Here is a 12,115-nt window from a genome sequence, read left to right on the forward strand (position 1 = left end):
TACAAACGAATCGTTCGCGCATTAGATTGCCGGTCGTAAGAAATAAACATGAAACATAATAATTCTTAGTAGTATTACAAGTATCTGCTTGTAAATAATTATTTTATAATAAGTGTTTTAAAAAGAAAGATTGTGATTTCTAATAAGTTTAAAAATGCAAAATCAATGCTTTCCTCGTTTCTATTTTTTCTCGTTTTTAATGGCAATTTGATGGCATACAGATATACGTGTGTATATGAAGATATCTTGGAGCACATGTTGAAATTAACGAGTGTGCAGAATTTATTCAATTCACTTCCTCGTTGTTAATTCTGCTAGTACACAAAAGCATTATAATCCCTGACAATCGTGATATACTAAATATTTGTACTTACATGGAATGTTGCGTCGATCGCGTTACCTCATTCACCGTCGAAAAACGATTTATTAAAACAATTAATAATACACATTTACTCGTTTGTAGATCGATAAGAATTTACGATATCGTACGGAATTTGAAGACTATAGCGATATTTTTATAATATGTACGTAGGAAATGCCACGGATAAAATATATCTGTGAAATTAATAAGCGATTTCTCACACGATGCGATGCTAATCCGGCAGTTTCTACTGAGAAAGAAGTTCTTCTAGATGAGAAGTTAATTAAGCATTTTTCGCGCTATCATTAAAAAGAATGAGAGCGATAAAAATGCGATTAGCAGGATGCAAACGCTTTGCGTGGAAACGAAGATAAATGACGTTTACGCTATGCTCTTCGTGCTTCTCGACAATCTTTTCTTACTTTTCTCTTTCCTTTCCTTTTTCAACGAAAAAAAAAGCAGGAATCGCCAGTTTCTGAATCGAACCGGTTATCTTCTTTGATTGTTTTAACATCTTCAACTGTTTCGGCTAGGTGAGCCGTAAAACAGCCGCTGATTTCTCCAGTTCTTACGAAATCGATACGTCTGTGGCTACGCCTCGCCCACACGCTTTTTCCGACGAGCAAATGTGGCAAAATTGGCCATTAAGACAGAAATTATTTTGCGTTAGTTGCGGTTTGTGCCCGTTCTCCCTCCACGAGCATAGTGGCATTCTTGTGGGAAACATTAGAGTCATTCCATTCCCATTGAGGATTCCACAATGGAATAACACGAGGAATTTATTAAATTAACGTTAGCAAATTGTGAGATTTCAAATTCAACTCGTTCTAAGTGATTAAATTCGTTTGAAATTGCTGCAACATGTACCGATACCGAAAGTGTTTTCACTAACAGTGAAAGTGATATGTTAAACAGAAATGCAAAAACGAACTCTTGAATATTCTTTTTCGAGATGGCAATTTATTTCGCAGGAACAAAGAAACTATTAGATATGTAATTTTATTGGTAAGAACCTGTGTGAAAGGAGGAATTGGTTGATATTTTTGTATTTCCGTTGCTGCTTTTCTACTAAGCTGTATCCGGAAACGGAAGTAGCTACGAAATTAACCTGGCATTTACAAAATTCTCTTCAACGTTCGGAATTTATAATTAGTATTGGATTGTTGCGCATTACAAGGTACAGGAGATAAATAGAAGATAAGACTAAGGCATAAATTGAATATACGATATATTCATTTTGTAATTGTAGATTTAAAATTTATTAAAACTAGATACGTTAAGACTCGATATGATCATTTCCATAACAGATAAAAAAGTATTTTTATCTGCTGCTCTTTCATCCGCGACATTTTCACTTTTTTTATCCAATTCTCCTTGCCATTCTTTTACATCTATTTTTACGTTTTCTCTGTCTTTGCGTGTCGATAACCGTTTCTCTGGAGAACCGTTATCGGGTCAGTTTACCACCTAACCAGATCATATTCTCTTTGGTTTAATGGATACTTACGAAAATAAAATACCATCGAGGTCCCTGTCTTTTGTTTTCTCGGATACAGTCGTGTGCCGGCAGTCAATTTTCTCTTATTACTTTTCACTTGTTCCTACCTATAACTATCTTGGTCGCAAGATATTGATCTACAATGGGAGATTTATTGTTTAAGAATAGAGATATTGATCTCAAATGAAGAATTTTTACCTTTGAGACCTCATTTTGTGTGTGAAGCAAAAATTGTTAGTTTCACTATATTAAATGACGCATAGAGATAGAGAGAAACACAGCAAATCATTAATACTCGATCAATTACAAAGAGCTTTAGATTTTCTGTAACGAAATTTCGATATATTCTTTTTCCTTTCCCAAAGATAGATTTTTATTCTTGGAATTATATTAATATGTTGCTATCCTTTTAAAACATAAGAACTTGGCGTATATGAAATGAAGGTTAGTAAGATAAATTCATGCGAATAGGTATCGGCAATGAGATCAACGAAATGAAATGCGTGTCACGATGATTCTTAAAAAAAAATCAGTCAGCGACATGCCGGTGCATCATAATGAATCTCACCAGTACGAAGTAACAGTATCGAGAGTATAGTTACACCGCTGACGGTAAGAGAGGTGTGTCAACCTACATTGTAAAAGTTTCAAATTCTTTCCTTTCCTTTCCGGATCTATTATATTAGAAATTCCAAACGCGAATTTTTCTCGTATGGTGAATTCTAATTAATACTTTATTGTCTAACTCCTTCTTTCTTCTTCCTTTTTTCTATTTTCTTTTTTTCCTTTTAGAGTACCAAAACTCGGATCTACGTTAGAAAAGTTTCTCATTGAGAAAAATATTAAGAAATTTTACCATCGATATATGTACAGGTAACAAATACGAAATAATTAAGATAATTAAATTGTCACAATGGTATAAAATTGTAAAAAATATGAATAAGGAAACTTAAAGAAGAAATTACGTACTTATACGTACGTTTATTGGAATTGTAATTTTATACTATGTAATCCTCGATTCATTGTACCAGATTGTCGAGTCGACAACTATATTCGTGGGGGCCTCGTGCACGTAACAGCAAGACCAGTAACTCTGGTAAATTAGCATTTCCTAGACGCTTTCTAGGTCCGCCCGAATGTCTCGTCTGGCGCGACGAAAATTGTGCAATTGCGATCTCCTGGCGAGAGTGAAATTACGCGGTACCATTGTGAAGTGTCGTAATACGATCGAAATGATTGCTTAACAAATCGCCATTTCGGTGTGATTTTATACCCGTGGCAACGCGCGCAAAAAGACACGTCTTTTCAACTTCGCGCTTCATTCGTCGGCGTTGCACTTGGATATTCACGACAATTTCCTGGGAGACATCAGTATAACATGGAAATACAGAATTTCGAGATAAAGTTTCAGAGTCCGTGTGAGGTTTTGGGGAATTTGCAGTTGCTTTCCTCTACTTTCGAACGATCACCATACGAACGTACAGATCGTTAATTAATAATTTCTTTCATACGCGTGTTCGAACATGATCATTCTAATTTGTTTAAAATTATTTATCTATTTATTCTTTTGTCGTATTGTATTTTATTAAGTCAGGTAGAAGCTCGTTAAACGCTTACAAAATGTTGCGCTGGTGTTTTATAATTTCCATTTGCTCCTTAATTTACTTTCACAATGCTTTATCCGCTTTGCCGACATAAAGTTCAGGAATAAAGGAAAACTTGACTTAAGCTGCAGGCGTATATGTTCCAGCGGTCACGGTACGAGGATGAACAATTACGTAGATCGCAGAAGGCCGCGGACAGGTGGTTCGAAGAAGCCGAGGACTGGGTCCATTGTAGGAAATGACCATGACGAGCGTGGCTGTCGCCCCGGGTAGCCTCGGCGCACCTCCATCTGTGCTCACCCCGAAAATGTATCATTTACAGCAGGGGTTAAACCCAACATCGGTCTCACCTACTCCCGGAAAGGTAAGTTGTAATATCATTTAGCGCAGTGGAATCCAAATAGAAATTCGCTACATTCTCTTCTTATGATAAATGAACATTTGAACATTTCATACATTTTCGTGTATTATGTGTATTTTACGCGTATTTGCACGTTTCTGTGTATTTTATGTATATTACCGTGCTTTCGTACATATCGCGTTTTTATACATTTTTGTGCCCTCAAATTTCCTCCAAATGTATAAACATGTCTAATCTACAGATCGCAATCGTGGTTATCTCAATCCTATACTTAAGTTGCTTTTTAGAGAGTCAGTGGCACGTCAGTTTTTAAAAAACATACCGATTTTCGCTTAACAATTCAGTTTACTCAAAGCCACTTACGTAAATCACATCGAAAATCAAGCTGTACGTTCAAGAATAGTGTACACATACGTGTACGTCCGTACATAATTGTATGTACATAGTGCGCCTCGAATTTATTAGCTGAGAACGGGACTAAGGCCGTGTTCATTCTGATAAAAACCGTACAGAGAAAGTTCGCACAAGCCGGCTGATAATTACAATTCGTGACCAGCCACTTATGTAACGATATAGGATATATGCAATAGCAGCATGTACATATGCAAGTTTCTACAGCTCGTCTCGCGTGTCATTCAGTTTTTCTTCGTGTTACTTCTATACATAGACTGCTCTTGTCGTTGCATCGGAAAAAGCTCATTATAAGACAGTAAATCAACGTAACGATGAATAGCTGATGACATTATTTATAGGATGTTTAATTCATTAGGTAACTTTTTCTACTCGTGTTACTATTGAAACTGGCAGAGTGCGTTTACGTTTGCTTCGGGATAAATTCATATCGAAAGCCTGAAACGCGAAACATCTTGGCAAGGACAAACCAGCTCTTCCGATGATGTAAGAGAACTGGCGTACTTAGTACGCGACTTAATTCGTCCAGCTATTACACAAAGGCTGGTTCTGGTTTTATCTCAAAACCTGACCTCGCCACCGACACAGAATACCCGCTGGTTGCGTCTTCTGCGCGCAGTTGAACTCGAGTACGCGCTATCTCGTGTCTCGCACTCAGTCCCTATGTTCAACGACGAAATATCGAACAAAACAGGACCACGGGACGAAATTCGATCCCGCAATTTCGGAAATTTCATTACGACAAAAAAGCCAGCGAAAGAAATTAACCGTGAGTTAAGAATAGAATATCCGCTAGAAATTCTTTCTACGATATACGTAGACGGTATCTGCGTTATTAGCTTTGTGCTTCTTTCGCTTTGAAGTTGGTACAATGAATCCGGTATGCGTATTCCTTAAATACATAGGTATATAATGACTTTTCTGCGCTCTTGTCAAATGTTGCCAGTACAGTGGCAACCGACTTACGTGTGTAACATGCGACCGGTTTTGCGTTTGGCCCACATTACTATGCTACGATAGAACTTTAGAGATATTGCGTCCCAGAAGTACATACTCTTTTCGTATTAAGCACAGATTGCTTGATATGTCTGTTGATCCGGTGCTAAATTCTTCCTGCATTTTCAAAGAAGAAAGTTTCTTCTGGTAGAGAAGTATTACGAGTCTTTATGTGCACAGGTATGATCGTCATGCTTAGATTGCGGATATTTATACACGTTAAATACGACATTTATGCTCATGGAATATGCATAACGTGTTAGCACATTTGACATAAGTTTAACACGTTGACTGTTTAACATTTTATCACGGTGATAATCGGTGACTCGCGTCAAGTTTTCTCAAATGATTAAAATAAGATAAATTTCATGCATTGAACAATTTTCAACGGTACGAACGACTTAGATAGCATTGTCAGAGGAAAATACCTTGCAAAATATTTTCCAAAGATTAACCGTTACATATCTCTATGCCAGAAGGAAATATATCAAATTTCTGATTGTTCGAAGATTCGAAATAAAAAAATAAACGGAACAATTTTCTGATAAATTTCGTTCACAAGAGCTTGCCACGATCTATTTGCAAACACTTGGCGTTCGTGCCACGATCACAGTATCGTCGTCGATAAACGAAACCGGCCAACGATCGAACCAGCTTACACTCTCACATTCTCTTTCTGAAAGCAGTCGAGCTTTCACGATTACCAATTAAGAACGCACCGATGTACGTAACACGATACGTGATACGAAGTCGTCGAATCTTATCAATTGGCTCGCGTGCACCGATCGTGCGCCGAAGATCGTTATCAACACCCACGTTTCGTGTCAATCGGTGAAAACATCGCGCACGAACTTATGAAAAGACCAGGCCCGAGCATCCGGTTAAGGAAACGTCGAAGAAACGGCAGAACGTAAGGAGATTGGCGAGCGAAGAGGCGCTTCGCAAATTGCGGTATCGTCTGTATGCAGGCTACGAGGATTGTGTAACCGTAGCCTCTGGTTGCCATAGAGGCGAGCGGGTATGATGCATCTATGGTGCATCCGCCGTGACCCCGGTGCATGCGCGTGCACCCGTGTCGCTTGCAAGATCCTATCGGGATAGCGCCCATATTCACCTGTCTTCGATTGCGTATAACACCTGTATGGGTGGGTACATTGAGAATATTTTGACGCCCGCTGCTCGTCTGTAAATTGTCAGTCTGTTAAGTGACTCTTATTTTAATATTCCTGCACTGTAGCGGACTTAATTTTATTATCCATTTGACGTTTTATTTATAGTTAAGTATTTTTTGTTCTTTGTCGTGTTAAACAAAAAAAAAAAGTATATAAAATATGGAAATCGTTCGAAAAATATAGATATAAAAGTTGTATAGATAGACAAGCTTACCGAATACGGTAGAAATTTGTTACTGAAAATATGTCAGTGACTTTGCGATACGTTTGCAAAGTAATATAAGTGTTCCGTCGTGTAACCATACATAGTAGCTTAACGCTCCAGATGAGACGATTCTTCTACTGTTTGCACTGTACCCTGGATTTTTGCTATTTGGTGCGCGAGTTTGAAAGTGAACTGAACGTTTCGTCGTTGTAATTAGAGTTTACGGTTGCTATCGCATTAGCATCTAGGAATTTAGACGTTTCTGCCGGACGTTTCGTGCATTTTTAAACAGTTTAATGTCTGCAGTTTACTCGCTATGCTAATTTATTGCATTCGCTGTCTTTTTTTGTATGTGTAAAGTAGAATGATTCGAGGGAGGAATTTTAATTCAATGATAATCGAGCATTTTTTCCACGATTGGTTCGCTTTGAAATTAATTGACGATTTTATCTTCCGTTATACTTTTTATTTGAACGAACGAACGTAACATTTTCACAGAAGAATTCCTCAACTTAGATTTCGGACAAAACCATCAGAAACGTTTCGATATACAAATTATTTCCCGCAGCATTATTTCTCGCTGTTATAAAAGTAAAACGAAATATCGTACTCGAAAGAAAATATTTTAAGCTGTAAATATTCTTCGCAACGAAAATATGTTCTCGTGTGGTGTAAACTTTTAAAATCTTCGAATAATTTCTATTGCAAAAGTCATCCGCGTCGTTATACTTTGTTATTTTTAATCGTTTAAATTTGTGCGGCTTTTTGCTCGGCACTCGCAAGCAGAACGATGGTTTTCACCGATCGACAACGTGTTAAGTAGTGCATACATTTCTCGACGTAAGAATGTACTTTTCCGATCTTGCAGGCTGACTTTGCAATTTCTAGCTTCGCGAACGTCTCGTAAGAATTCGAACGCACAGTTTTCTATCGCTCGTTGCTCGCCATTGATTCCGGATTTGCTATTAGTCTGTTGCGCATCGAGCGTGAACAAATAGCGTAAATCAATCTTCGGTACTTACATCGCTCGGCACTGATGCTCGTACAATTAATCATGTCGATGATTTACAACGGCAACTCTAAAATATCAATTCCAATAATTCAGAACTGTTCAATGCTGAATATCAATCAAACGTTAAGGATTTCTTTTACGTTCAAGGTGTACTTTTAGCAAAAACTGTCGTTAAAGACTACTATTATGACCGCATTGAAATACGTAGCAATGTAACAAATTTTTAACTCATTGACCAGAGTTAACTCGTCATTCAGACTGGTAGTCTCTTTAGTTTGCAAGCATTGAGATCCTCTTAATAGAACTCATTTGCCTTTTAATAACGTTTCATCCCATGATGTGTAGCAATTCTTCGTTAACCTTCTCAAAAATGAAATCATTGAAACCGAAGAATTATCGTTCTTTTTTTACTTTACTGATAGAAATGACAGGTAATAAAATTCTTTTATTCTCTATATTTCTCGCCGTAAATTTTTCTCGCGCATCCCTTATTAAGATAAAAACGTTTCAAATGAAAATTATGCTCGACCAGTAGCTGCGACCGATTCCTCGAAGTTATAAAACGAAATTCTATTCTTAGTCGAAGGATGCGCAGCATTAATACCAAGATCGAATGATTGCACTGTTCCCCTGCACATTGTGAAAAACCAGTCACATTCTAAATATAGTAATATGAACGCAGATCGTTCGATTATCTCTCAGGTAGAAGACGATTTCTCGAACTCCGTTCTGGACAGACCATCTAAAATCTAAGTTGGACGTTACAAAATTTCCTTGCTCGTTCCCCTTCGTTCTAGTCTTGTGGCACGCGTGCAAACGAGATATGGCCTTCGGAAAGAGATTTAAGAAAAAAAAAAAAAAGAAGAAGGGAACTGCGCTTTTGAAATCACGACTAGTTGCAATCCATTTCGAGAGCAATACACGGGGGAGAGAAAAGGAAACGAATTGATACGGGAAGAGTGCACCGGTTCTTGCGAAAAGGGAAAGAGAAAGATACGACGAGCGGTAAAAAGAGAGAGGAGGAGGAGGAGGAGGAGACGTCACGCGAATAGAAAATGCCCATCTCTTGAGGTCATCTTGATCTCTCGAGCCTTGGCCATCGGGGGAAAGTGGACTTCTGCCTTTTATGTCATACGTGGTCGACTTTTGATTCTCACCTTCCCTTTGACATTTCGATAGATTCGATTCTTCGATTCGCCACTTAAACCAAGCAAACGATCATGCGTTAGGTTGGCCAGAAAATTCTATCACATTTTTCTGCTTTTCCTTATCCTTATCTCTTTGGAAGGAAGAAGTCGATCGTTATTTATTTTCTGCTTAATTTCTCAGTCTTGTTGATTAAATATCCTTTCGATATATCTACAACTTCTCGTTCTTAGTATCGAACTTATTTCCATATAGTTAAAAGATTTTCTACGGATCTAAATAAATTACCAGTGTACGAAAAAAATGTTGCGACTCTGTCTTCGTCGTAAATGTCTCTATCCGGCATTTATCGCTTAAAATGCGCTTCACTGAATTTTATCACAGAACATGTTTAGCGATCCAGTCAACAACGACGTATATTTCCAGAAAAATTTTTATGAATCATTTAGAATTTGATGTTTTTCAATTTGACGTGGAGGTAAAGTTGTATGCGGAGGTCGAGGACCTTCGACTAATTTGAAAGCTTCATGACTTTACGGTGCAATTAACGTTATTTGCCTGCAGAAAGTTTCTATTCCGGTAATATCAACCTTATCTCACTAATTGTGTAAAAAGCATTAAGCATAATCTTGGTCGTAGCTGTGGTAATAGTTTTCATTCGTCGTTTGCCGCGGAAATTACGAAGGTTGGATCACTGAGGAAACAGTAAATGAGAGTAGTTGCGACGTTGAACGATCAAATAAATTACTTACTCTTTCTTTTATTACTTTTAAAAAGCCTTTTCTCTTTTCAATCAGCGCGAAATATCGATAGAAAGAAGAGGGGTAAGAACCTATTAGAAGAAGGAATTATTAGCAACAAAGTAGACTCGACGTAGAGTCTGTTAGGAGAATTTCAAAACTGTCTACCGAGTGGCTTAAACGCAACTTTATTTGTAATTCATGCTGCACTTTTACTCGTTTTACGTTTCGTTAGCCTCGCTTTCGAAATTTCTAAGTAAAAAAATCGCGATTACAGTTGAATTATATCATAATATATATATATTTATGTATGTAACTATTTATGTATGTAAATGGTAACTGGGATGTGACATTAATTGTAATTTAATTATGATTTTTCATGTATTCCACTTAATTAATCTCGATTTCACTAAAATTGGGAAGAAAGTTGCAGTCACTTTTTATTTTTCTCTTACATTTTGTGAAAGATTTTTAGTAATTAAAAAAGAACACATTTTGGATTATCTGTAATCCAGACGCATGAAACATCCAAATAATCTTGCTAATGAATGTATTTGTTATTCGTATTGTATTTTACGTGTCTGAAATTTTAGTAATTTAAATGTCGATGACTGGAGAATATTTTAATTAGAAAACATTTTATACGTTTTGAGTTTCGGTAATTTCAGTACTAAAATTGATAACTAGAAAATGGTAACGATCGTCGAATTATCCAATTTTTCAGTTTTGTAGAATTCACAAAATAATATATATCGATAATCGACAAGATTTGAAAATTACAAATTATTTTACGCGTAGATAAGTTTATCTGTAATTTCCAAACTTCTAATCAATACGTCACATTTTGGCGATAAATTCTTTCGTTCCTGGCATCGTGATGTAAGAAATATCTAGCATTAATGAGAAGAGCATTTGTCTCCAACTAGATTCTCAAAACATTGTTCAATAATTTAAACGTAATTGTGTTAGCAATTCCTCTTATTTTTTATACACAATTTTATCGTAACATAGGTATAATATTATCAAAATTTCCATACAGAGAATACAAATTTTTCTATTTAGCTACGTAGCAACATGTTGAATAACGCGATGTCATATCCTATGACCAGATCGTCCATCAGATAATCAAAATCCGATTAATTATTTGGCTAAACATCTTCTGCTATCTACGAATAGAAATTCCATCGAAACGCTCATTATTCATCCTTTTGCTCCTCGAGTTTCCAAAGAAAATGTAACTATCGTCTTACAGATTGTCGAACGAACGTATCGTGCGAACGATCAGTAACAGCAATGTAATGGCCAATTCACGCTCGTTAAATCCATCTTTATCCGAAGGAATTTCACCGATCGGAAAAAGTCGATGAAAATGTCACTAGACGCTGAACCTAGAACGCTCGTTTGAAATTTTGTCGGCCACACCCGTTCTCCCATTGCACCTGCGAGATATCACCTCGTTTTCTATGATCGTTGAAACACGGTTCGCGCTATGTCCACACTTATGGTGGCCCTGCACGTACGTATAGCGTTCTTGTTATTTTCCGAGCCGCCAATCGAACGTACGGACCGCTCCTCTTACGTGAGCCTGTGGAACAAGACTTTTACGAAAGTCTCGAGCATCGACGCGAGAAAGTAAAGCGTATCGAGTTTGCCTTCGGGCGAGCTATCTGCCCCATTTTCCGACCTCGTATGCCATGTAGTACAATGTCCGTATTACCGGCAGTATCCGCCTGCGAAATGCAAATAACCTCCTTTTCCATGGCGCGCGTCCCTTTTCCCGAGACGACCGAACGGAGCGTAATGGAGAGGAAGTTGCCGATTTCCTACGTTATTCTTCGATAGATCTGGGAATCAGCCCTCCTCGATTCACGAAGCACCATGGAAGCAATTTACTATGATCGTTCATTAGCATTATTTAGCGTTTCTCATGTTCGCCGATGGTTCCACTGTAATGTCGCGAATACGGGAACAGCGAAAACGGCTAGGAAACCGCGAGACGTTCTCTTTGGAATTAGGTGACGCGTAGGATTTAAGTATTTTCCATACAGGAGAAGAAACGTAATATATTGTTGCGTACGTGCAATAAACCGTACATTTTACCTGGAAGTTGGCTGCAATGTACGATCTTGGATTATTTTATCGATGATACGTAATAATGTCACAGATACAGGGTCCATTTGTAAAATCTAACTGGTACGAGACAAAGGAAAATTATATCGAAGGTTTGATGAAATTGAAAAGGGAAAGGTTTGAAAGAAAAAGGAACGAGATGTGCTAGAAACACATACCCTCTGCTTTGTATATAGTTCACGTGCAAAGATCTGTGCGAAAGATGGATTAACATGTAACAAGGAAAATTATCGATAGCGTCAATTAAGCTCTCGTTTCACAAATAACTTCTGTACTAATTATCTTCGTACGGATATGTTAATACAAGATGAATCTGCAATCTGTTATTCGGAGCTAATTCGCTTCGAAATATTTGAGTTTTTATTTTTCTTTCACAGAATTTCATAACCATATATCCTTCATCTGTAATAATTATATGCAATGCTAGATATATTTCTAGCAGATTTCTATGCTAATGTAATGACACAGATACTATAAAA

The 12,115-nt window shown here is 37.3% G+C and overlaps 1 protein-coding gene across 2 annotated transcripts in view; it reads left to right on the forward strand.

Annotated features, from left to right (window-relative positions):
• Positions 1–12,115, forward strand: part of LOC122569543 — a 48,175-nt gene that overhangs the window by 23,236 nt on the left and 12,824 nt on the right. For both annotated transcript variants that reach the window (XM_043730864.1, XM_043730778.1), the window contains exon 2: positions 3,610–3,827. In XM_043730864.1, coding sequence (XP_043586799.1) covers positions 3,702–3,827 — 126 coding nt within the window. In that variant the 5' untranslated portion in view covers positions 3,610–3,701. The remainder of the gene's footprint in view (positions 1–3,609; positions 3,828–12,115) is intronic.

Source organism: Bombus pyrosoma, linkage group LG1, assembly GCF_014825855.1.
Source record: "Bombus pyrosoma isolate SC7728 linkage group LG1, ASM1482585v1, whole genome shotgun sequence".
Lineage (NCBI taxonomy): Eukaryota > Metazoa > Arthropoda > Insecta > Hymenoptera > Apidae > Bombus > Bombus pyrosoma.